The sequence below is a fragment of the Bos indicus genome, chromosome 8 (assembly GCF_029378745.1).
Source record: "Bos indicus isolate NIAB-ARS_2022 breed Sahiwal x Tharparkar chromosome 8, NIAB-ARS_B.indTharparkar_mat_pri_1.0, whole genome shotgun sequence".
Classification (NCBI taxonomy): domain Eukaryota; kingdom Metazoa; phylum Chordata; class Mammalia; order Artiodactyla; family Bovidae; genus Bos; species Bos indicus.
The window spans coordinates 43434520-43459246 of NC_091767.1; the positions used below are offsets into that span (position 1 = coordinate 43434520).

General features: G+C 43.1%; 1 protein-coding gene across 5 annotated transcripts; it reads right to left on the bottom strand.

Annotated features, from left to right (window-relative positions):
- Positions 1-17003: 17003 nt before the first annotated feature.
- DMRT2 (doublesex and mab-3 related transcription factor 2) lies at positions 17004-24145 on the bottom strand. 5 transcript variants are annotated; one of them, XM_019966027.2, is made up of 5 exons: positions 23734-24145; positions 22375-22934; positions 20598-20700; positions 18903-18983; positions 18381-18514 (listed from the first exon to the last, which is right to left on the bottom strand). In XM_019966027.2, the coding sequence occupies exons 2-4, from the start codon at positions 22888-22890 to the stop codon at positions 18928-18930; spliced, it is 675 nt and encodes a 224-aa protein (XP_019821586.2). In that variant the 5' UTR covers positions 22891-22934; positions 23734-24145; the 3' UTR covers positions 18381-18514; positions 18903-18927. The 5 variants fall into 5 exon arrangements, with proteins under 5 accessions (XP_019821585.2, XP_070650701.1, XP_070650700.1 ...); XM_019966026.2 differs by lacking the exon at positions 18903-18983 and having other exon boundaries at positions 17004-18514; XM_070794601.1 differs by lacking the exon at positions 18381-18514 and having other exon boundaries at positions 18834-18983.
- Between the last annotated feature and the right edge of the window lie 582 nt (positions 24146-24727).

Genomic DNA, 24727 nt, shown 5'->3' on the forward strand with positions numbered 1-24727 from the left:
CCCCTGTGCTCCTGGCCCCTGGAATCCTATTTTGTCATCATTGCTGGCTAGTTTGTTACAAATTAGAAAAACAGGAATTTTGCAAGTTAGAAAAACAGGAATTTCCCAAGGCTGACTTCTTGTACAAACAGCAATGCTAGAATTTTTCAGGTAGAGAGGACAAAGCTACCTTGATGATGTCCCCCAACTGAGACGAGGTTGATCATGGGAGGTGATGAGCCACTGCCCACCTGCAAAGGAAAAAAAAGGATTATCAGTTTCCACTGTCATATGGAAATGCATCATCAACAATCAACTTCCCAGGGGAGTTTGGGGGAGAATTGGTACATTTGGCTGAGTCCTTTTGCTGTTCACTAGAAATTCACAACATTGTTTGTTAATCAGCTATACCTCAATACAAAACAAAAAGTTTAAAAAAAATAATAAAGAACACCATAGACAAATTAAGAGATGAGAATTTAGGGGGAAATACTTTTAACACAAAACCAGCAAGAACTTTGCACCAAATAATATCCAAACAACTCCTGAAAACCCATAAGGAAAAAGTGGGAATTCCAATTTTAAAATGAGCAAAGTATTACAAAGGTAATTCTCAGAAACAGAAGCCCGAGTAACTAAAAAGAATATTAAGAGATGCTCAGATTCTTTAGTAAACAAAGAAATTTAAGTGAAAATAAGACTATTACCACTGAAGAAAATTAAAAATAGCTAATTCTAGAGAAGGCAGGATATAGCAAAATAGAAACTTTGGGATACCTTTGGGGAAACTGTAAACTGGTACAGTCTTTCTAGAAAACCATGTATCCTCTATGATTCCAAAATCTCCTTCTGGTTCTATTAAGCCAGAGAAATTCTTGCACAGCTTCATGGGGGATCTATATGAGGTCATTGGTGGTGGTAGGGTTTGTGGTACTGGGACTTGCAAATAGCCTCCGTGTCCATCAGTAGGGGAATAATAAAATTCAGTAGATGCAATGGTGGTTGCCAGGGGCTGAAGGGAAAGGAGAATGTGGAGTTCGTGTTTAACAGTTAACTTTTGGTTTGGTAAAATGAACAAGTTCTGCAGAAAGACAGTAGTGATGGTTGTAGAATCATGTGAATGTACCTAATGCCAAAGAACTGTACACTTGAAAATAATTAAATGGTAAATTTTATGTGATGTATATTTTACCAGAATTTTTAAAATATTTTTTAAATACAGTGGATGCTCACTATGCAATACCTTGCAGTAGTTAAAAATACTGAGCTAACTAGCTACAGCCATATGATATTAAATACAAGATTGAATCACAATTAAAAACATAAATATGTTCCAAACAACACTCTATATTTTAGTAACACACACACATCTTTAAAGACTCATTATCAACATATTAGCTGGAAATATATTGGAGAGGGAACTTGAAGCGGAGGTTGGGGAATTAGGGGAAAAAAATGATAAAATAAGAGGGAATTACATGGACCAATAATGAATGACAGTAAAGTATTATGAACTGAAAAGTTTGCACCTTAAAAAGAAATTACATCATACACATGAAAACCCTTTGAAATGATATTAAGTCTTACAGTTTATAGTTCATTATTTCCTTCATTGACGAGGAACAAAATGAACCAAAATAGATTTGACTTCTAATTTTTTGTATCTTCAGTGAATTCTGAAAAATGGTGATCCACACATTGAATAAGCATCACACATTGGAAGTTCACCTATATTTTATGAGCTTGTAAATGTCTCCAGTGATCTCTCATTACCACAAATTTCTTTTTTTCTCTTTTTTATATTCTATTCCATACTGAGCCAGATTAAGAGGTAGGTCAGGAAGGAGTTGCCTGGGGTGCTAGTATTTAAGAGGTGCTAAAAATATCACTAGAATTATAGCAAGATGGAAAAAATTATTTTTCCTAGCACTCATGTTACCGAGAGCACTTTGCAAGGTTAGAAAAGAACTGAGTTATAAATTGTGTGAGGTGGGACTGTGTGTGGCCCCTCTCCCAGGGAAACACACGAAAAATAATAAGAATTATTTAAACTCAGTGAAACAAGATCATAATGCGAAGTCTGCACAACTCCAGCAGATGTCATTTACATATGACCTGCAAGGCTGTCCATGGTGACCTTGTTTAAACTGCCACCATAAGAGGCTTGCTCAATCATTTAGGTGAACAAATAACCCTACTCAATCAGAATGCAAGGCTTTTGTTTTAAAAAGATAAGTATGTTTGGGGCTGGAGTTGAATTATTTGGGAAAAGAGAGAAGCAGAGCACCACTCATGCTTCTCCCATGCAGCCTGAATAACAATTGGACACATATTTACAGAGCATCAAGGTACCAAGTATGAGACTGCCTGGGAAGCCACCTGCTCCTATCTAGCTCTGCTCCCCAACAAAGAAGGACAGATTCAACAGAAGCTCCTCTAGTTTGGAACACTGAAGCCCCATGTGCCAGACCTTCAGAGTCTAACTACCCTTCATCTGGCCATCCTTCCTTACATGGCAGGAAGAGGTAGGAGTAGTGGATGGCAGCTGGCCAACAGTGGTCAAGGGGTTCTCTGTGGATTGCATTCGCTTACTGAGCAAAACGCGCATAGCCATGCAGAAAACCAGGCCAAGAATCCCGGCCTGAGCCTACAAAAAGGGTGTTTTTGAGAAGAGGGATAGGCATCTTTATTTGATCCTAACTCGGGGAAAAATAGATGTGAGTCATTACTAATTCCTAAAGGCATTTGGGGACCATCAAGAGAACAGTTTGTTCACTAGTTTTGTTTGTTTGTGCATATTCTGTAGGATGTTTGGTAACCACAATCATTTAACCTTTCTTCTCAGTTTAACGCATCATAATCCTAGGTGTAAAGCAGACATCTAAAAAAGTATTTCCTAACAGCCTAAGAATGATTAGGGTTTCAACTGCACTGTCATACATCAGTTAGCAGTTTTCCTTCAAATATCCCATTTTTTTGTTCAGTACACATATTAGGCTGCTTAGTAATTTGTCTTATGTAATAAGAAGTTCACAATATTTTGTTCATTGACTCTTCAGAAAGACATAAAAGCTGAAACACAAAGCAAAAAAAATGATCTCTTCTGGTTAAAGTTTAGCATCCTTGAGTTTCATTTACCATCTGGACAAACTTTCACTGAACGCCAGGCACCATAACAGGCATTGAATACACCTCTGGGGGCCCTGCCCTGGTGGCACTTAGAGTCTGACAGTAGCATGGTTTAGCAGGAGCACCATGCTAAGGCTGAAATATGTGCCTTTTCCAGCCTATTATGCCCATCCTTTCCTGGGAAAAGCCACTGCCTCAAAATCAGGAAGTCTCTCAAAATGAGTAAATCGAACCAAATCGTTTCAAAGGTCCTTTCCAGCTTTTGAATTTAAAAAGTTGAATGAAGCCTTTCTTATATGTAATGAATTCTAATTTAAAAAAATACACTCTACACTAGAGCATAAGAAAATCATTTTACGCACACTACTGTTACTCATTAGCTCAGGAGGTAAAGAATCCACCTGCACTGTCAGAGCCACAGGAATGGCAGGATTGATCCCCGGGTCAGGAAGATCCACTGGAGGAGGAAATGGCTATCCATTCCAGCTTTCTTGCCTGGAAAATCCCATGGACAGAGTCTGATAGGTTTCAGTCCAAAAGGGTCACAAAGACGTGGACAGGACTGAGAGACCGAACACAGACGCACGCACTGTCATTCATCCTAAAAGTTCTCTGAGGCAAACACAGATAGGCCCAATTTTTGGGAGCAGAAACTAAATAACTTCCTCTGACTAGCAAGGGCTAGGTGGAACACAACCCAGGTCTTCCGGGACAGAACGCAAGACCTTGCACTCAGTGCCTTTTTAAACTGCCTCTGAGGTTTGTCCCTAGTTTTCAACAGTATCGTTTCCAGGCTCCGCTTGTGACCTACCAGCTGTCAAATGTCGGTGTTTCAGCTCTGTACAAGCCAACCACTTACTTTCTGTGAAATAAGCAGCCAGCCTCCAGAAGTGCATCCCTTTGTACCAAGCTCCAGCGAACCGCTGCTGCTGCCAAGTTGCTTCAGTTGTATCCGACTCTGTGCGACCCCATAGACAGCAGCCCACCAGGCTCCCCCGTCCCTGGGATTCTCCAGGCAAGAACACTGGAGTGGGTTGCCATTGGCTTCTCCAATGTATGAAAGTGAAAAGTGAAAGTGAAGTCGCTCAGTTGTGTCCAACTCTTAGGGACCCCATGGACTGCAGCGTACCAGGCTCCTCTGTCCATGGGATTTTCCAGGCAAGAGTACTGGAGTGGGGTGCCATTGCCTTCTCCCCAGCTAACTAGAGGAGCTATAATTTCAGGGATGTGCCCTGGTGACTGACAGCAGCGTGGCACATGCTCCTTGAGGCTCTCTCCACTGAGGGTTGAGAGGCGTTCGCATACTTTACGTGCTCTGCTTGAAATATACATGCTGAAGCACCAGTATGATACATCTGTTCCCTTGACTTTTTAACCAAAGAGTGCTAGTTTATTGCTGAGCTTAAGGATAAAAGAAGCAAGAAATGAAAGTTGGGTTGATTTTTTTTCAAGTTTCCTCCTCACTAAGTACAATCAGATGTTGGACTCTCAGACCCTGTTGCTGGGTGGATGTTCATTTCACTTTGCCTTGCAATTTATCAGCTCGTTTCTTGAGGTAACACTTTTCATCACAAAAGAAAACCCAGGACTCTATACAAATATTTTCAATTAAATGGATCGAACAGCCCTAATGTTGTGCCTGAAAAAAAAATCAAATCAAACAAAAACAATATCAAAACTGATTTATGAGGTTTTGTGGAAAAATAACTGTCCTTTCATCTCTGGAGACACAGTTTATCTTTGCCCTGGAGTACTCGCTGGAATTCTGGGCAAAGGGCACCTATTCAGAAGTAATCTATCCAAGACCTAAGGAGCTCCAACACGAACCAGAGATCAAACATGTTTTATGTTCTTTCTGGTCCAGGATTAAAACTGCAGACCTATTATATTTTAATGCACAAATAAAGAATCAAGCAGGGAAGTCTGCTGCCTCAGCAAACACCTTCATCCCAAAGAAAAAATTATTTGTGATATCAAAGCCAGTGAGTGTCTCCACTGAGTATTTCAAAGGTGGGGAGGTAGGATGAGCCTTTGCAAAGGAAGTTAGGGAAATGAATGTGTTAGTGGTTTGATATGTCTTTTTATGGGGAAAAGAAAATGCCAAAGTGATCATGTTCACCCCTGGCTCTAAGAAATGTGTGTTCCTTTAGGGTGTGTGGTGCAAGAAATTTCTCTACATCTTTATCCTATGGCCAAGAGGATCTTTTCCCCTGGGCCAGAGATTATTATGTGGTCTTCAGGTACATCATCCAGAGTTCCTCCAGATTTCTATACCTGGATTTCAGCATAGGAACATACCAAGTGTACAGGATTTTTTCAGGAAATGAAGAGATGCCTGAGCACCTAAAGAGACCTGGGACTAGCAAACTGTGGTTGGTACCAAATGGGGTCTACTTGACTCAGGAGTCTCTCTTCTGGTCTCTGGTAGCAATGCCTAGGCCCTATCTCTTCATCTTCCTGGCTAGGGTTGATTGGTCCAAGGTTGGTACTTTACCCAAGCCTGACCAATCAGAGTTCTTTCCCAGGACTTTTAAATGGAACAAAGGTAGGAATTCAGTATTCTCAGGGGTGAAAGCTATGAAATATGACGCTTGGGAGGGACTTGGTCTGCAATGAGAGTGAATGAAGGAAGAATACCGCAAGAAGAAGCAATGATAGATGTTAGACATGAGAGAATCCGGTACAGAGATAAATGTCCCAGTTCCAGTTGTTCCTGAAGGGAAGTCTGAACATTTCCTTGCTTCTTTTGAGATTTTATTTATAAATCCTTCTTCAATTATGTAAGAAACCCCTGTATTTCAAATATTCTCCATTTCTGTTTAAACTAAATGCTTAAGGGTTAGATTTCTGTCACTTGCAACACAAAGTATTCTAACACAACACCCAGTATACAATCCTGTCAGCAGGAGCTGGTGAGTGGATATTCTTCTCCCAGGCACATAATCAGTTTATGGAGTGCAGCGGTATTTCTGCAAACCCAAAATCTAGTCTACATCAAAAAACTTACTTTTTTTGATGCCCTAAATCTGCAGGATACACTATCAAAATTATTCAAGATACATTGAATTTTGAGAACAAGCATAAATGAATCATGAATATGCCTTTCAAATACCCCAGCCCCTACCTTCATTTCAGTGTCCTAGTTTATTCTGTATTATTTAGGGTTTAGGTCTCCTGCGAATAAAAGACCTAATGATTACAATAACAGTCTGGAAAGAGGAACATTCCTATCCTGTCCTGATTTGGCAACATCTAATAGCTCGCATTCTCATCCTCAGTAGGCTTCACCTTGAGTATAAGCCATTTTCAGTCATTACTTCATTATCAGAAAATTAGATACTGAAAAAAATTGAATTATTCTTTGCTCATAAGTATCCATGTTTTTATAGCAATGAATTATGAAAAAATTGCATCCTTTACTTTCTCAGAAAGAGTGTTGGATTCTGGTTAAGTGTTTCAAAATAGTATAGTCTAGGAAAATACAACTTGTTTAAAAATCAGCACTATGTCTAGCAGTGATCTGGGAACCTATTGGTTATGAACATCCACATTCTAAAAATCTTTCTTGATCACAAAGGTAGGCTGTAAGCTAAAAGGCTTTCCCACAAATAAAAAAGACAGGTTAGAACATAGAATATAGCTGCCAGGAAAATCCATTTTTGCAAAACTATGAACATCGATATAATAATTATCCAAAGTTAGCGTATACTTATTGAGTGCACACAATACAAGACCTAATTTAAATCTGTGTGACATCCCGGTGACATATATGTAAGTAATTCCACTTTATGGACAAGAACAGAAAGGCATAGAATATTCGTTATCTTGCACAAAATTATACAAAAAGTATGTACATCCAATAAGAGGTTTATGAAGCGTGTTCCCTTAGTTCCCCTAGCTGGATGGAAAAGCATGCCAATCCATGTTTCCTCAGTATCTATCTGATCCATGAGACCATAACTAATCACCACTGCCTGGTAGCAGGTGCACCAAAAGGCAAGCAGAGCTCTGGAGTTAGATTTACAAACTCCAACCCCATGAGTTTTCAGTGGGAAAGCTACAAGAGTTGTGAGTGATGAGGAACTGATTCATGAGATTATAGAAGTTGAAATTCTTCCCATCTGAAAGCTGGAGACCCAGGACAGCCAATGGTATAATTCAGTATGAGTCCAAATGCCTGAAAACCAGGAGAGCCAAGTGTAAACCTCAGTCCAAAGGCAGAAGATGAGATAAGATGTCTGAGTTCATGCAGTGAGGCTGGAAAAAGGGACTCATTCTTCCTTCCTCTGTCTTTCATTCTATTTGGGCCCTCGATGGACTGGACAATGCCCATCCCCAGTGGGGAGGGCAGTCTACTTTACAGAGTCCTCCAACTCAAATGCTGATCTCATTGGGAAGCACCCTCTCAAACACACCAAAAATTATGTTTAATCTTGGGCACACTGTGCCCCACCAAGATCACATGGTAAGATTAACCCTTTGTCAAACTGGCATCCACATGCATCTCTTTAAACCATACTTGATCTTTAAATAAAACAGTAATAAGGTCATAATTCTGCCTAACATGATATAACTATCTTGTGTAGGCTGAAATCACAGTAACCTCCACCTCAGAAGAAACAGGGGGTAAAGTCCTTAAGTCATGTTTACTCTTCATCATATCCCATAACTTATAGACTATGATGTAAAATAATAATAAATAATAAAATACTAAATAATAATATTTAAACATTGTGATATAAAATTAATACATTTTATGCTACGTGATAAGGGAATAAAAGAGGAAAGAAAAAAAGATACACACACACATACACACACATACTCACATACACACACATATTCAATGCAAAATAGGGAAGAAACATTCATGACACTACCTGTGAGCAGGGAGTGCTTTTCAACTTGCCAGAAAAAGGCAGATCCTGGCCGGAGGCAGCCAGCCACCATGGCTGTGGCCACATTACTATGTCATCTACTATTCACAATCCACTGTCATGGACACAGCCTTAGGATCCACTGTGATTCAGTGCTGCAAGGCAGGCCTTGCAGGAATCTAAACCTATAACATAAATGAGAAATACAGTGGTGTTTTCACTGTGAGTGAAGGTGGCTCGAATGATTTTGTCTTCCAAGTCTGATAAGGGAGCACATTCCAGGGGAAAGAGGGAAATGAAACTGGGCAACACATGCCATGGTTTAAAAGAAGAAGTGGGATGCTGACCAAGTTGGCTGACAGGTTTGGTTCTTACGAACAAGACGTCACTTAGCGGTGTCATTCTGAGAGAGCCTACAGACTGGGCTGTCATGAAGCTGTGATGCCCTCACCACACCTGCAGGCAACTTTGACCCACACTTCCTAACGACCCATCTTCCCAGCCACCCTCACCTCCGCCAATACAACACAATGTGCCTTTCCCTCAAGATTCAACAGAGTCATTTGTTTTACGGGAAGTATGTGTGTGCGCACTTAGTCGCTCAGTCGTGTCCAGCTCTTTGTGACCCCTGAACTGTAGCCCACCAGGCTCATCTGTCCATGAGGATTCTCCAGACAAGAATACTGGAGTGGGTAGCCATGCCCTCCTCCAGAGGATCTTCCCAACCCAGGGATCGAACTCAGGTCTCCCATGTTGCAGGAGGATTCTTTACCGTCTGAGCCACCAGAGAAGTACTTCACATTTAATCAAAATCTAATCACTTTACGCCACTTTGCATCCTTTGTCCCCACTTTCCTGAAACTGTTACCTCTAAGAAGAAGAGAGAAAGCTGGGTGCAGTGCCAAAGGGTATGGATTTTAGAGCCTGAGAGAACCAAAAACCTTGAACAGATTCTTTACTTAAGCTCACTCTCCTCATTTGTGTCTGTATCTCTTGTTATGACTTTTAAATGAAAGGCTTGTTATAACTTTTAAATTAAAGGTACCATGTCACAAGTAGTAGGTATTAGCTAACTCACTGGCCAGTGTGCTCACACACGTCTGTGCACACACCTATACTCATCCACAGCTTGGTGACAAGGAAAGCTCACCAGAATCAAAATTAAGGGATCTGCAACCTTGAACAGTTCACACTCCTGTAAGCCAGTGTCCTCCTCTACACAGTGAAAGTTTGCACAGTCCTCTCTCTCTGTATACAAAGGGAATGGATGGGGAGATTGGTTCTGAGAACCCCAACAGATACCAAAATTTGTGAAGCTCAAATCCTGTAGATATAATGGTGCAGTACAATGAATACAGTCACCCCTCAGTACTGAGGGTTCTGCATTCACTAATTCAACTGAATGGCAGCTCATTGGTTGAAACTGTGAATGTGAAATCCACGGATATAGAGAGTGGACTATACTGTGTGTTAGTCGCTCAGTGGTGTCCAACTCTTTGCAACCCCAGGGACTGTAGCCAGCTAGGCTCCTCTGTCCATGGAATTCTCCAGGCAAGAATACTGCAGTGGGTAGCCATGCCCTTCTCCAGGGGATCTTCCTGACCCAGGGATTGAACCTGGGTCTCCTGCATTGCAGGCGGACTCTTTACCATCTGAGAAGGTCATCTCTGAGAATCTAGTTCAAGACACAGAGTCTACATTAAGTCAACATTAAAGCAGCTCAACATGAATTGGCATGGAATGTGTCCCAGGATACAGTACTAAAGGCAAAGTGCAGAACTCTGCACATGTCATCTCCCATTCATGCATCTGTGTTCACAGATTATCTCTGGAAAGATATGTAATGAATGAGCAATAGCAGTTGATTCTGAAGAGGGGATTCAGGAGCTTACTTTACACTGTACATCCTTTGTAGTCTTGCACCATGTACATTCTTCACCTATTTTTTTAATAGTTTAAAATCTAGAAAAGAAGTCCATATTATGAGTGGGTACAAAATGGCTCACTTTTATTATAGCATTTATTATATTTTATTACAGCATTTATTTTATTATACACATGCTATAATAAAATGTTTATTATGTTATAAAATTAAATGACATAGTCTACAGTTCTGTAGAATCTTGAGGCTAAATTTTTCCATCTTAATAATTAGTCTTTAAAACCATGTAATTCTTGTAGCTGTTTGAAGTTACAGACTCCTGGTGAAGAGAAATACCTTCTAGGGAATATCACGGGTCAAAGGTAGGGAGAGCAACTTGATTTGGATCAAGCCCTTTATACACATTAAACTACTTAATCCTCTGAACAATTCTGATGTTATTGTCTCCACTGCGCAGAAGGGAAAAAGGAAGTTCAGAAAAGTGAGATGACTGGCCAAGGATGAGCTAGATTTTAAATTGCTTTAACCTAACTCCAAGCCTGTATGCATTCTAGTTTGCCATGCTGCCTCCTGGAAGCAATCTAAGGGAACAGGTTCATATTAAGAATATGGTCATTTAAGTGAGTGGAGAAAGGAAGAGAAATGCCATATAAAAAGTAGACTAGAGCTGACTTAGTGACTATGAGCCATGTCTGTTTCCTGTTGGAGGCTTTTCAGCATCAGGGTAAGCTTCTTAAACACATCCTCTGGTTCATGCTTCAGATGTCCCCCTGGACAACTTAGTTTTATTCCACATAAAGTGGGTTTTAAAGAGTCTCTTTCCAGAGGATTAACACTACAGATGGAGCCCAGGATGAATAGACCAGCCAGAGCCACCACAGCTCAGGGGTTCTGTTGAATCTTCTTGCCACGTGACAAGCATGTGGTCCACCAGGATTCAAATTCTGCCTTTCAACAGCCAAGTCTTTCAGGCCCATTTCACCAACCCTTGTTTTACAGATGGAAACAAAATCTGAGAAGTAAAAGGACAGAAAGAGGAAGCATGAATTGGAACTCACATCTCCCACCTCTCTGTCCTCATACACCAAGATATGGGCATGAAAAGGAGCTTCGTTTCATTTCTGTGAGGTTGCATAAGATGCAGGTTAAGAGTACACTCTCTGAAATTCCAGTGACCTGGGATTCTTCCCGACACAGTCACGTCCCCAGTGTGTGATCCTGGGCAGGCTACTTCACTTCTCTAAGCCTGTGTTCTTACATGTAAAGTGAGGATAACAATTATATCTACTTCACAAGTTAAACTTTGTGTGAATTAAATGAAATAATGCATGAAAAGTTTCAGACAAAAAAATGAAGAACATAAGTTAGCTCTTTTATCATTGTCATCTGACTTAGAGTTGGATTTTTGTAAAGAACAAAACAAAACAAAGAGCCCACTAAGCATATGTATGCTTCTCTCCAGTAGGCTCTGAGCCCTTAAGGTGCAGGGACCATGTCTTATTCGTATTTTTAACTAATTTGTAAGGGGATATAGTATATTAATATTCCAAGAGCCCCCTATAGCCAGTGAGAGGTTTCCTAATGGAGAACACCATGGCTTATACCACAGGACTCCCCATGGAGACCAAATCCAAGTACCTTACCTGTAAGGCTTGGATGAAAGAAGACAACAGGAATTAGCTGAACTCATCGGATCCTACTCTTGGTACGGAGGAAGGAGTTACAGTATGATGGAACAATAGCAGAGAAAGAAGCCAAAAGATGCACGTAGAGACAATAGTAAAGAAGGGAAGGAAAATTAGAGAAAAGAGAGTGGGAACAGAGGAAAAGCAGGCACACCCAGCAGATGCTTCATCAGAATGGAGGAACCCTCCCCACTTTACCAAAAGGGATTACATTCAGCTGTTTGTAACCATGAGCCAGTGACAACGCATGCACATGGTATCTCCCATAAAAAATGAACAGAGGAAAGCAATTGAGGGCTGCTATAGCAGATCCTCTAAAGAATCAGGCATCTAGACTTTTTTGATTTCTCTGCTTCAGCCTCCTTTGAACATGGCTGCCAACCTAAATGTCATCACGTGCTACAGGATTCTTCCAAATTCCAGGAATAAAGAATGCAAAACAGAAAAACTCCAAATGTGCTGCTCCTTGTGGTTCCAGTCTCTGTTAGATACCCTCAAGGCTACCCATGGCTGTCCACCTGTGTCACAAGAGTCACGTGCATGCGTGCTAAGCCTCTCAGTCACGTCCAACTCTTCTGACCCATGGACTGTAGCCCGCCAGGCTCCTCTTTCCACGGGATTCTCCAGGCAAGAATACTGGAGTGGGTTGCCACACCTAGATGCAAATCAGGCTGGAAATGCAGACTTTTAGCTGGGCTTGTCACCAGTCCAAATAAATCGAGGGCTCTGTCACTAAAGGAGAGGAGAGTAGACATTGAAGAGGCAACTAGCACTTTCAGTTACTTTCCCTAGGTCACGCAGTAATTGCCAAGGGAACAACAAGGAAGCAAGGTTGCCAGACCTGGACTGAACCACCTTTTAGTGTTCTGACCATGTCCCAGTCTTTGGGAGACCTGCTAAGTGCCAAGATTTCCATCCTTCTTATGTCCTTCTCTTTAAAATAAAATCTTACTTAAAAAAAAAAAAAAAAGTAGTCTTCTGGGTTCTTTTTTCTACTTAAAAGAACCTAAATAATATAGGCCCACTTATCAGCATGTATCTGGCATACAAAAAGTTCTCAGTCGATGTTCATTAAACTGAGTTCCATGAACAACCACATACTCTAAACATGTTCAGATATAACAAGGTAGAAAACAACATAACTAAGGATGGTAGAGTATGATAAAAGCTTGATACAACCATTAAAATAAATATAAGTGGGTGCCACAAACCAAAGTGTACAAACTGCAGAATCCAGCCATATCAAAAACTAACAGCCCTAGGGCTTATTAAGAAATAAGCCTAAGCTTACAGACCTAGAATAGGAACAAAAAAGTTAATCCAAAAATAAATAAAATCAGGATGGCCAGTAGAATTTTAGTCCCAATTGAAAATCCAGCCTCAAAATGAAGTGATGTCTTTATGATTCTACAGGGAATTGCAGACTCTCCTTTTCTTACTTCATCCTGACCTTCAGCCATTTCTTTGCTCTTTAGCACTGCTGAGACTTTCCAGAAGACATTCCAGAAAGTTTCTTAATACAAGTTAATGCAAGTCTTTCAGTCTACAATCAGAATTAAACTTTTAAATGAAGATGATGTGATAACACACTCACTTAAAGTCACATTAAAAGGTACATGACTGACACTGGAGCCTCTCTGGGCAAAGCAGAGCTAACTTGGTGAGGAATGGAGATGGTTCACTCGCTAGGAGACAAGAAAACCATGTGGGACGGGTGTACACTTGAGAAAACGGAGTTCTTGACGCTGGAAAGTGAAATCAGGAAGTGGGGACTAGGGGAAGAGATAGCTACACACCCATGTTCACAGCAGCATTGAAGCAACCCAAGTGTTCATCAACAGATCAAAGGATAAAGAAAATGTGGCATACACATGCAACGGAATACTACTTACTGTCTTACAAAGGAAGGAAATTCTGACATATGCTACAACATGCATAAAACTTGAAGACAATATTCTAAGTGAAATAAACCAGTCACAAAGGGACAAATACATTATGTCTCCACTTATATGAGGTACCTAGAATAGTCAAATTCACTGGTGGCTCAGTGTTTAAGACTCTGCCTGCCAATGCAGGAGACACTGGTGTAATTCCTGGTCTGGGAAGATCCCACATGCTGAAGGGCAACTAAACGAGTGTGCCACAACTACTGAGCCTGTGCTCTAGAGTCCAGCAACTACTGAGCCCACACATCACAACTGAAGCCTGAGCACTAGAAAGCCCGTGCTCCGCAACAGAAGTCACCACAATGAGAGGCCCACACACCCCAACTAAACAGGAGCCCCTGCTCACCACAACTAGCCCCACGCAAAAGCAAGGAAGACTCAGCACAGCCATAAATAAATAAATAAAAGGAGAACGGTGTTTGTCAAGGGCTGTGGGGAGCAAGGAGTTATTATTGTTTAGTGGGTAAAAGGGTTTCAGTTTTGCGAGAAGAGGAGTTCTGGAGAGGGATGGCGGTTATGGTTGTACATAATGTGAATATTCTTAAATACCACTGACTGTGTACTTAAAAATGGTTAAGACAGTGATTTTTACGCTATGTGTATTTTATCACAATTGCAAATACATATTACTTTTTAACCAAATTGAAAGAATATCTAGGCATTAAAAAAAAGGGAAAACAGAAGCAACTTGTTTGCTTCATGACTTTGCCTAGGTCTTCTACTTCTGCCACCAAGGGGTCAAAAAGAAAGGGAACTTTCGTAACTGACATGGCAAAATTGAGGGAACAGTACAGAGATCTCCCATGTCCCCCCTTCCCCAACACATGTATAACCTCCCCCTTATCAATATCCCCACTAGCGTGGAACGTTTAACTAATGAATCTTCACTGTCACATCATAATCACCCAAAGTCCATAGTTTACATTAATATTCACTCTTGATGTCAGATATTCTATGGGTTTGGAGGGAAATTTTTTTAATAATTCATAGTTACAGAAAAACCTAAATGAACTTTTTGGCTAACCCAATATTAAATTATTCATAATGACTCTATTGCATTAGAACCTAACATGCACAGAAGAGTGTGTTAAATGTGTATTAAAATAATAGAAATGTAAACATTTGCTATTCAAAGTGTGGTCTAAAGACAGCAACACAGGCAGGCCCTGGGAGGAATGTTAGAAATGCAGAAGCTCAGGCCCATTCCAGACCTACAGAATCAGAATGTGCATTTATCAAGATTCCCAGGTCATGCATTAAAGCTTGAGAACCATTGTTGTAAAGGATTCAGAACTGCTTGATCCATTGAGATGGAAGGAAAATAGGTTATTAAAGTGCATTATTGTACTGTTGAGTCAAATTGAGGGAAAGGTCCATGTTTTGCTATTCCTTAAGTTCTTAAAAATGATTAAAGCCAAATCCATTTATTGTTTTGAACATAAAAAATACTTAAACTGAAATTTTTATTCAATTTGTTGAAGACAGTATTCTCTGAAGACTGTATATAGCCAAATACTAGCTTTTACAGAAGAGAAAAGATTAAAAGAAGCAAAGTGCCAAGCACAAAGCTCTCACTGAGTGGCTGATGGTAGATATGAAATTCCAAGAACTCATCATTACAGCAGAATTAATGCATGGTAGAGTAATATATTCACCAAGGAAAGTACTGACCCTCATAAATGTTCACAACAGTGAAATTTTGGACACTGGTAATGTGAGGAAAACTACTAATATTCACAGCCAACTGGATTCACTTAATGAGATTAAAATGATATACAGAGAGGTCAGCAAATATATGCTCAAATGTCCAATGAACACAAAAGTATAAAAAATTTGACAAATATATATATATATATATATATATATATATATATTCCCAATCCTAAAATGTGGTAAGAAAAAGACAAAAATCCACGTGTGGATTAAGAAAGCCATCTCAATGGGATTTTTTATGTGGTTTTTCTAATGTGATTTCCCCCATTACCTCTGCAGCAGTTAGTTTCAATGCTAAGTTTACACTCAATGTGTGTGTGCATCAGTCTTAATCATGTCCTATTCTTTGCAACCCTTTGGACTGTAGTTGGCCAGGCTCCTTTGTTCATGGGATTTTTCAAGCAAAATTACTGGAGTGGGTTGCCATTGCTTCCTCCAGGGGATCTTCCCCACCCAGCAATCGATTCTACATCTCCTGTGTCTCCTGCATTGCAGGCAGATTCTTTACCTGCTGAGCCATCGGGGAAGCCCTTATACTTAATATGAAGAATAAATTCCTAATAGGAGGAAAACAATTAGTAACTGTAAAGATAAAACAAAGATGACTGGGGGTGGGGGCAGAGGGGCAACTGCAGTGCAAGATTCTGTCTCTGACACCAGGACTTCATGACTAGAAAACACTCTGCACTTAATGAGAATCTTCAACAGTTATTGGGATCTCCACCTGCTTTCATTTTCTTTTTTTCTGGCGTACTTCCATTCACTCTGGCTTTTGCAACAGTAAAAATAAGAAAATCTGACTCAACTAAACCAAGTGTTATTTTACAAGTACAAACTGAAAATCAATCTACAGTCTGGCTTGTTTTTGCAACTGCTGTTGATTTTAAGCAACAATCCAGAGAACCCCTTGAGCCTTATATGAGCTCATCAGTAGCAAGAAAATCATTCTTAAATAATTTTTAATGTTTTTCAGAGTGAAAAATTCTTCAAACTACTGAATGTCTTGGCACATTCCATATGCCCACCTAGCGTTCCTGTTACCCAATGAGAGCAGAGTTGAAAGTAAAAACCTCACTCCATGGCAAAATAAAAGGTGGATTTGGCTCTTGATTATTTGAAATGACCATAACATCCTAGTACTTGATTCCAGGTCCACGGGTGAAGTCTTCAGGGATGAATTTCATACTTTCGTAAATGCCTTACTGACATTTTATCAATCTTATAGAACAACAGATAACATTTTGTTGAACATAACAAGGGGATAACAACTTAAAAACAGGGAGGAAGTTGTAAGAAACAAGAAGCCACCCTTATGCTGTGATAAACATCTGCAGGCTTCGGTAACTATCTGCTGAAGCAGTTTGAAGACAAAATGTTTTTATCTCAGAAGAGAGCTACACTGAAAGCTACACCTTTGACACTGGCAAAAATGTGGGACACGTGAAGCTGAGACTCCCAGATCAGCTGCGAGTTGTGACGAGGTCTGCTGCTAAATGCCTGCTGTCACCAGATCCCAGGAAAGAACAAAGTAACGCAGAGCTGAGTTGGGGTTCACCATGTGCAGGGGAACCTGCTCTGTGGCTCCCAGCAACCTAAAAAATCACAGAATGAATGTTCAACCTAGAAAGGAAGCCTGAGGCCCATCAGTGAAGGAAACTGGGACCCATGCCAAGAACCTATGTCATATAAATGATATTAAACTTCATTTCCCTTCAAATTAATTCACTTTGTCCAATCACATGAAATGAAGATTCTATAAACTAAATCTTCCTTATGTTCTCCTTAGCTATGTTTGCCTCAGTCTTAAATACCTACACTTAGATGACCTCCAAAATGCACAACAAAGGCATTATAAGTGTTCCCCTATGGCTCCCAGAAACCATTAAGAGCACCTGAAAATACACAGCATCACAGAAAAATAAAGAACACGTTTCATGGACACTTGCTTTTTTACCTAGACAGAGAAACTATTTACTTAAGCAAATTCTGGGTCTTTTAGAAAACAGTGTCAATTTTATTGCTTTTTGAAATGGTATGTAAAGCCTGAAAATTTGCACATAAGCAATTTCCATCTTTAAATATATTTATGTGGTAAGGTAAAGTACATGCAAAGATTATACAGAATTTTTTTAATCATCATCATTTACATTAGAAATTTCTTTATACAACTTTTATCTTTAAAAAAATTAGTGACTAGTAAGAATCCTCTGAGACGGCAGCAAATCCAACTTTCCATTTAAGCAGCCTTTCACTGAGAGACATGAGTGATGGCAGATGAAGGCCTCTTAAGAATAGACTCAACAGAAAATGACAGGGGTTCATTCACTGAGAGTTTTGTTCCGACTTGTTTGGCTACGAAAAGGTCTTTTGCACATCTATCTATTGTAAATGTGTATTTCTGGTTCTCCTTGACTAAACACTCCCTGGGTTTCTTAGGGCCCTCTTCAAAGGCCTCTTTGACAGATGATGTTTTCAACTCGGGACCTGATTTGTCATTATGAGTTTGTTGGAATAATGAGTGGAATGGATTATGTTTAAGTGGCAGAGGGTGCCTGGTGCTTTCTTTGCTGATCTTGGTTAAGACGTGCCCTTGAGCTGCCAGGGTGTCCGTGTCAACAACGGGCGAGAAATTCCGTCGGGGTGGGGAGAACGCAGACCTCTCCGGGAGGGCCTGGTGACCCTGAAGGTCACTTCTTAAGATGTGGCCCTCAGGAGTGTGAGGCAGCACCAGAGAGCCTTCCAATTTCGGTGGCATCATGTCATGATCTGCTCCAAGTCCATCCTGCAGTCGTACTCCCTTCAAGTCCCAGCTGGTCCCAGGCTTCAGGGCCTGAACTGACGTGGTAGTGTTCAGCAGGCACTGCTGGTAGAGGACGGTGTCACTAATGGGGCCACACTTGGGCCAAACTAAAAGTCTCGAGGAGAGGGGATACTGTCTGTAAGTCGTGGCCACGCTGACATTAGAAGAAATCAGTTCCATATTCCCAGAGCCTGAATACTGCATGGTGAGATCAAGGCAGGTGGGCAAAAAATTGCAGAAGTCTTTGCTTGGTGGTTCCACTGGGGTAGGGCTGTAGGCGCTTTTGTAGGAGCTGTACTCAGAACCATGCACCATGCGGTTGGGCAGGAATAAGGCAGCAGCTTGGGAAGCTTCCAACATCTCCCTCTCTTTATATTCTCTCTCCAGCATAATGTTCTCCAACTCTTTATCAGCAAAGGCCCGCCTTTTCCTCATCCGGTCACTTACAGGGGGAGGTAGAGGTAAACTCCCTCCCACATAAGTCTCTGGTGGAATGGGGCGGTAGCCTAAAATAAGTAAGCATTGCACATGACAGAGATTAACATCTAATAAGAAAAAATCTGGAAATCCAGAAAGCAACAGAAACAATACATATCAGCACAACAGTTATGTACAGTTCCATATTACTAATATTTTTATACAGAAAGCAAAAGTATGGGTTCAATTTAAAATGAATCCCTTCCCAGGGAAGAATATCCATACTGTAACTTTTTGTTGTTGTTGTTGTTATGATAGGTTTGTTTATTTTGACAGGCATACTTGACTGGCTGAAATTTTAATATTCTCCCCAGGCGCCTATATATTAAGAAGACAAGGCTGCTCAGCTTGCTTCAATCAATTCTTTATTACTATCCATGTCACCTTTTTCCATTATTTAAAAAAAGATATCTATACCTAGAGCTGATGTCACTTTTATTTTCTAAAGTTGGCTCATTATGTACACATTGTTACAGTTGCAGAATAATCCAAGGAGAACTAGGGAAAAAGAGAAAGTTAAAAAAGATTAGTGAGGAGAAAAAGAGGAAAGACTTAAGGAAACAGAAAAGCATAGAAAATTGAAAAGAGCTGTTAACTAAAGAGACTCTGCAGTGAACAATTTAACCGGGCCCCTACCCCCACCTCTGACTACCAGTACAAACAAAGGCCAGAGTACCCCCTGCTATACGGAAAATAACTGATCTGAAACATCTTTCACCAGTACTAATCACATTGGCCAGATACCAAAATGGTTGAACAAGCAATCACTAGAACATAGATTAAGTCATTATACATCTTATAAATAGGGATAAAGTAAAAAACAAAGATTAGTATAAATCATAAATAGAATTCCTGGCAGCACAAAATACTTTGAGTATTTCATCAGCCCCAAGCACTCACCACTGTCAAGTCTGTTTGAAGGATTCATTTGTGATGTTTGTGTTTACATAGTGACAAACCCATCATACTCATTTGCAAATAAAATATAATTTGAAAATGAATGTGTACATTTCTATGGTGAGCTCTTGCCAGAAAGTTATTTACTTGGATTTTCTATTCCATTTTGTCCTCCCACTTCTCAAGTTGCTTTGGCACAATTTCAATTTATCAGTGTGGTCCCTATGGTTATAAATCTGTTTACCCAGTTTGTAACCAAATTCATTTTGAATGCATGAGAAGCCATTCTAAGGTCAGAAGTATACAGCGCAGGGTGAGACATGAACAAACTTTAAAACCTGTCCAGAAACAACTCAATTCAGAAGCCACATAGGAAAAACAATTCAAATGCCTACTTTAAAAAAAAAAAAAAAAAACCTGCTTTTCAACCTGAGCCTTATGAAATGGCAGCAATTAGAGCAAATATAAACTTTCCCTTTCTTTAAATGGTGAGAAACAGTCAATATATTATTATATCAATAAATAAATTCCATACCCAAACTGAACCATTTTTAAAAATCAGTAGTATTGTAAGAAAAAGTAACATATTCCCAAGCTTTAGAGAAAACAAACACACGGAGAGAGAGACATCACTCTGTTCAAATTCAACCTCCACTTCTCTTGTGTGATTCAAAACTTTTTCCACATTCTACAATCTATAAACTGTCAATATAGCAAAATGAAGCGTGGAATAACTGCAATTTAAGTAGATAATCCAGAGAGAAAAGGAGTACAATTAAAAAGAGAGGTATTAAAGGCTGGACTGCCCAGACTAAAGGCAGTGGGTAGCTGTTAAACTCACTTGACTCATTCTATTTAGTTCCAAATGAAACTAAAGATTTCTTTTCTTTTAATTTATTTCCTTCCAGGACATCTGCTCTGGGATCACTTGGCAATGTATCTGTACATCCCTCACACTAGGGCAAATTTCACATGTACTCCATGTTAACCCATTAACTACTAGGCAGAAAACAAAATTACCAGTGAAAAAAAGGAGGTATGTGAGATTAATTTTCCCAAATCCTGATTTCCTTCCCAAACCCAAACTTTCCAATAAAAAGCAATTCCCCCTCAGATTGCTCCTTCACAGATAAGTAAAAATGCCATGTGCCTGAATAATGAGAATCACTGAGAACACAGTTTAAAAGGCTAAAGGATAATTCTGCGTTGCTTTACCTTCTAAAATGCTTTTGGCCAGCAAACTGGGTGCCCTGACTTGCCTCTGATACACTGCTTTGCGCTCGAAATTATTCTGTTTCCCGGAAAGCCCCTTCTTGTCCTGTAAATACAAGAAACATAATCAATAGAGCCCTAGGGTGGGGGGGGGGGGGGGGGAGGTGGTGTAAGAGAAGGGAGAGGCATGAGTAATCTTCCTCGTTCTAAATGTATTTATTTTCCCATCCCATGTAAAGATGATTCTAAACAAATTAATATCAGCACCGCTTAGTTCCAGCACAATGAGCTAGATGCTCTGTCTGAACCCTCCAATTGTGGGGCAAGGGCCCGGGCTTTCCCTGGGGCCACTTTTCGAGAGTCATCCAGACATAGTCCACATTCAGAAGTGGAGGGACAAGCGGGGAGGACGTGAAATCCACAGTGGATGAGATGGTAGGAGCCGGGCCCTAAAACAGAGCTGCGGCGAACCGCTGTAACCTCGGAGCCCAGCCTAGGGCCAAAGACTCCGCCGGGCACCCGACGACGTTGGTCAGAGATGTGGAGCAGGTTTCTCCTCGAAGCAGGGCTGATGGGATCCGGTACAGAGAGTCGACGCGGAAAAGTCGAAAGTTTCCAGGTCTGCCCAAAACTCCAAGCTGTTCACTGGGCACCCGAAGGTGAGCAAAACCAGAGTCGGGCGCACCCTCTGTCACCGCCCGGTAGGTGGAATTCCGGGCCCTTCCCCACCCGCGTCCCCGCCCGCAAGCCGCGGGGAGCGCGAGCGAACGCAGAGACCGCCTTGCAACACGCGGGACACCCGAGGAGGCCGCGCCGCGGCCCAGGCACCTCTGGAGCCCAGCGCGCCGCGCTCTCTAGGGCCTTTGGGAGGCTTCCCATGAGGATCACTGCCCAAGGCCTGCCTGTGGTCCACTCCCCGGCCCCTTCTCGCCAAAAAGTAATATCAAAAATTCTCCATCCACCCCCAAGTGGGAGCTGCCCGCTCTCTTCGGAGCGCCGCGCTTGCACAGGGACACAAGAAACACACAGTCCCAGGCCGAGGTTCAAGAAGACCCTTTCCCTTAAAGAAGATTCAGGCTCTCGTCACAGCCACAGCCCCGCGCTGGCGGCAGAGATCTGTCAACTGGTTCTTAGGTAGTTCTCCTGGAAGTCAGACGTCTCTTCAAAATTCCCACGTCACTTTTGCTCTCATCTGTAAGAAACGGCAACCCACTCCAGTATTCTTGCCGGGAAAACCCCCTGGACAGAGAAGCCTGGTGGACTACAGTCCGTGGGGTCGCAGAGTGGGACACGACTGACAAACACATAAATAGGCAGCAACTTTCCTAAGTGGCCCGTGACTGCGGAAGTGCTGTGAGCTCTACGTGCTGGGTGGTTCTTTTTCTCGATCAGCTGGGTAATACGCCCATGGACTTAGGGAGCTGCAATGGCCTCTGTCCTCCGCTTCCCAACACCACCAAAATAAACGATAAAATATAGAAAATCGAAATAAAATTATGTCCCATAATGTCCCCAAAGGAACTAAACCACTTTCAAGACCTCTCTGCCTGCTTCTTCACACAAAATCTTTTCTGCCAAGTTCCCCAGCGATGGCCATGGCTTCCTGCCTCCCGACACCGCAGGCCAGCGTGGGCAGAGGTGTCCTCACATCCTTCTGAGGCAGGGCCAGGCGCCTGGAAGACCCGGGCCGAAGAGTGTGCGTTACCTGCCTCCCCGACTCCCGACCCCCACCGCGGCCCCAAACACCCGGGAGGGGGTGAGCCGGCTGGCGGGTACGCACCTCCGTGGCCTGCTGCCTCCGGAGCGCCACCTGGGCGGCCATGACGCGCTGCCGCTCCACCACCAGCAGGCAGTTGGCGCACTGGCAGTCACGCCAGCGGCAGAAGCGCTTGTGGCCCTTGAGGCAGGAAACCACGCCGTGGTTGCGGCAGCGCGCGCACTTGGGCGTGCGACTGAGCTTGCGCGGCTCCGCGCCGCCGCCCGCGTTTGCGCCGCGCTCCGGAGGCCCGGCGGGCGCCTGCGAGGCCTGCAGCGCCGTGGACGGCCTTGGGGCCAGGGCTCCCTGCCGCTCCGGCCGCCCCGGCACCCCTGGAGATGCGGCCGCCTCCTCCCCGTCTCCCTCGTCCTCCGCGTCGACGTCGTCCTCGTCCTCCGCGTCGTCGTCGTCCTCGTAGGCAGGCGGCGGGCTGGGCCCGGGCGGCGTTGGCGGCGGTGCCCCGCGGCTGTCCTCCTCCAGCTCCAGGCTCTCCACGTCGATCTCCCAGTCCACGGCGGGACCCGGCTGCCCGTCCGCCATGGCGCACCACGCCTCGCCCGGGCCTATGCTCAGTGGCCTGCACTCTGGAGAGACAGGAAAACACCCAAAGACCCACCGACCGACAGCCGTCAGGCACCGTCCCCAGGCTTGGGGCCCAGAGCGCCTGGTCTGCCTGCCTCCGACCTCTTGAGAAGCCCACTTCTCTACACGTCCTTCACATCCAGACCACACGAGCATTTATTTCTTGTATCTTTAGGCCCCGTCACGGTTCCCCAAGCCAACAAGGTTCCTATCTGTGCATTCTAAGTGCTCTGTGAACACCAACCCTCTCTGGCTTTACACACACACGCTTTGGGGACAAGTCCCTGGGTAAAGATAGCGTGTTCAACTACCACGGCCTTGGTCACTAATCAGGCTTTGCCATATCCAACTAGTATAGCCATGATGAATATAAAAATGTCCATGGAAGAACTGTTTTCTTCCAGATCACAAGGGACCTTTGGACCCTGCGAGGTACCACCCACAATTCCCACACACCTGTCATCCTCCTACACCTGTCGGGCTTGGAGAGATTCTCTTATCCTCCCCAAACTCCCCCCACACCCCAGCACACTCCCCCCACCCCCAGGATACTCCAGATTTAATCAACTAAAAATCAAAGTTGTTTTGCTGCCAATAGAATCCCATGGGGACATTGGGCACAGAGCTGCAGACACCCGTCCAGCATCAGCAGTGTTTCAGCCGCGCAGCACTAAGCCAGGCGGGCTCTGTGTACATCGTTCATGATTTGCACTTAAAGACAAGACATACAAGTAGAATAGGAAAGGTAGGGAAAGATGATTCACGCCCTTTGCCCACCCCAGCAACATCACATCAACTCACCAAGACTCTGAGGCCCCGGCTAAGCAGCCTAGGCAAAAGAAATCCAGCCTTGGGACCTTGCTCTTGGGCTGCTGGCAGGGCTTGCAAACAGAAATCGGGGTCGCCACACCCTGTCACGAAATCTGGGGCTGACAGCTGGAGGCCCGGAGTCCAGTGGATGAGGAGTGGAAGAGAAGGAGCATGGAGAAAGTGAGTCAAATTCTTAGCGACCAGGCTCCGCACATCCCGGACTCTGATCATTCCTCAGCAGCCAGGCGCTTCACCTCGCTGAGTCTGCTTCTGGCTTTCTCTGACCTTAGCTGAACTGGAAGGTTGGGTCGTCTTGACCAGGTTTCGATCTCGAGTTCCCAGAACGCGCGGACAGGCAGGCGCAAGCAGCAGCGAACAGCGCACTGCCCCTGGCTGAAGTCGCCAGCCTCGGCTCCCTTTCCCAGTATTATCCGCTTGGGCCCCCGAGCTCTGTGCCCGCTGATTGGCCGGTTGTCAGGCGGTGTGCACGCTGATTGGCCGAGGCGCTTCGGCCCGGCGCTCCCCGCCTCCTCGCAACCGCCGCGCCCCTCCCGCCGCGCTCCGCCAGAATCCTCCCTGGCGGCCTTCGGTGCAGCCGGGAAGTCTGTCCCGAGGTTAAAACCGAAGTGTGACGGCGCCGGCGGGAGCGAAGTCGCCATTTATCTCGTGGGCTAGAAAATAAGTAGACAACAGTCTTACAAATCACGTTGTCCTCAAGAGAAAGTAACAGACGACAAGGCAGCTTTCAGAAAAACTTAAGTCATCTGCATCACCAGTGTGTCTGCGACTCAATCATTAACCCAGTGTTAGGAGCGGAAATAAGAGAAGCGCACGGAGGCATCCTACTTTCTCCTGCAAGAACAAATCAATGGTTACCTTGCACCCCAGCGCCGGCTTAAGAGGACATAATGACCTGCAGATACTTTGGGGGCTAGCGCCACTCATCCTCAAGATGAAAAGTGGTTCCTCGTTAACTTTCACCACG

What these genes read in the sequence shown, in the direction of transcription:
- DMRT2 (XM_019966026.2), bottom strand. Translation starts at nt 22,890, where the DNA reads ATGGCGGACGGGCAGCCGGGTCCCGCCGTGGACTGGGAGATCGACGTG. An exon ending in GGAGGCAGCAGGCCACGGAG is followed by an intron (nt 20,701 to 22,374) that starts GTGCGTACCCGC and finishes TTGTATTTACAG; the next exon opens with GACAAGAAGGGGCTTTCCGG. An exon ending in GGCCAAAAGCATTTTAGAAG is followed by an intron (nt 18,515 to 20,597) that starts GTAAAGCAACGC and finishes TACTTATTTTAG; the next exon opens with GCTACCGCCCCATTCCACCA.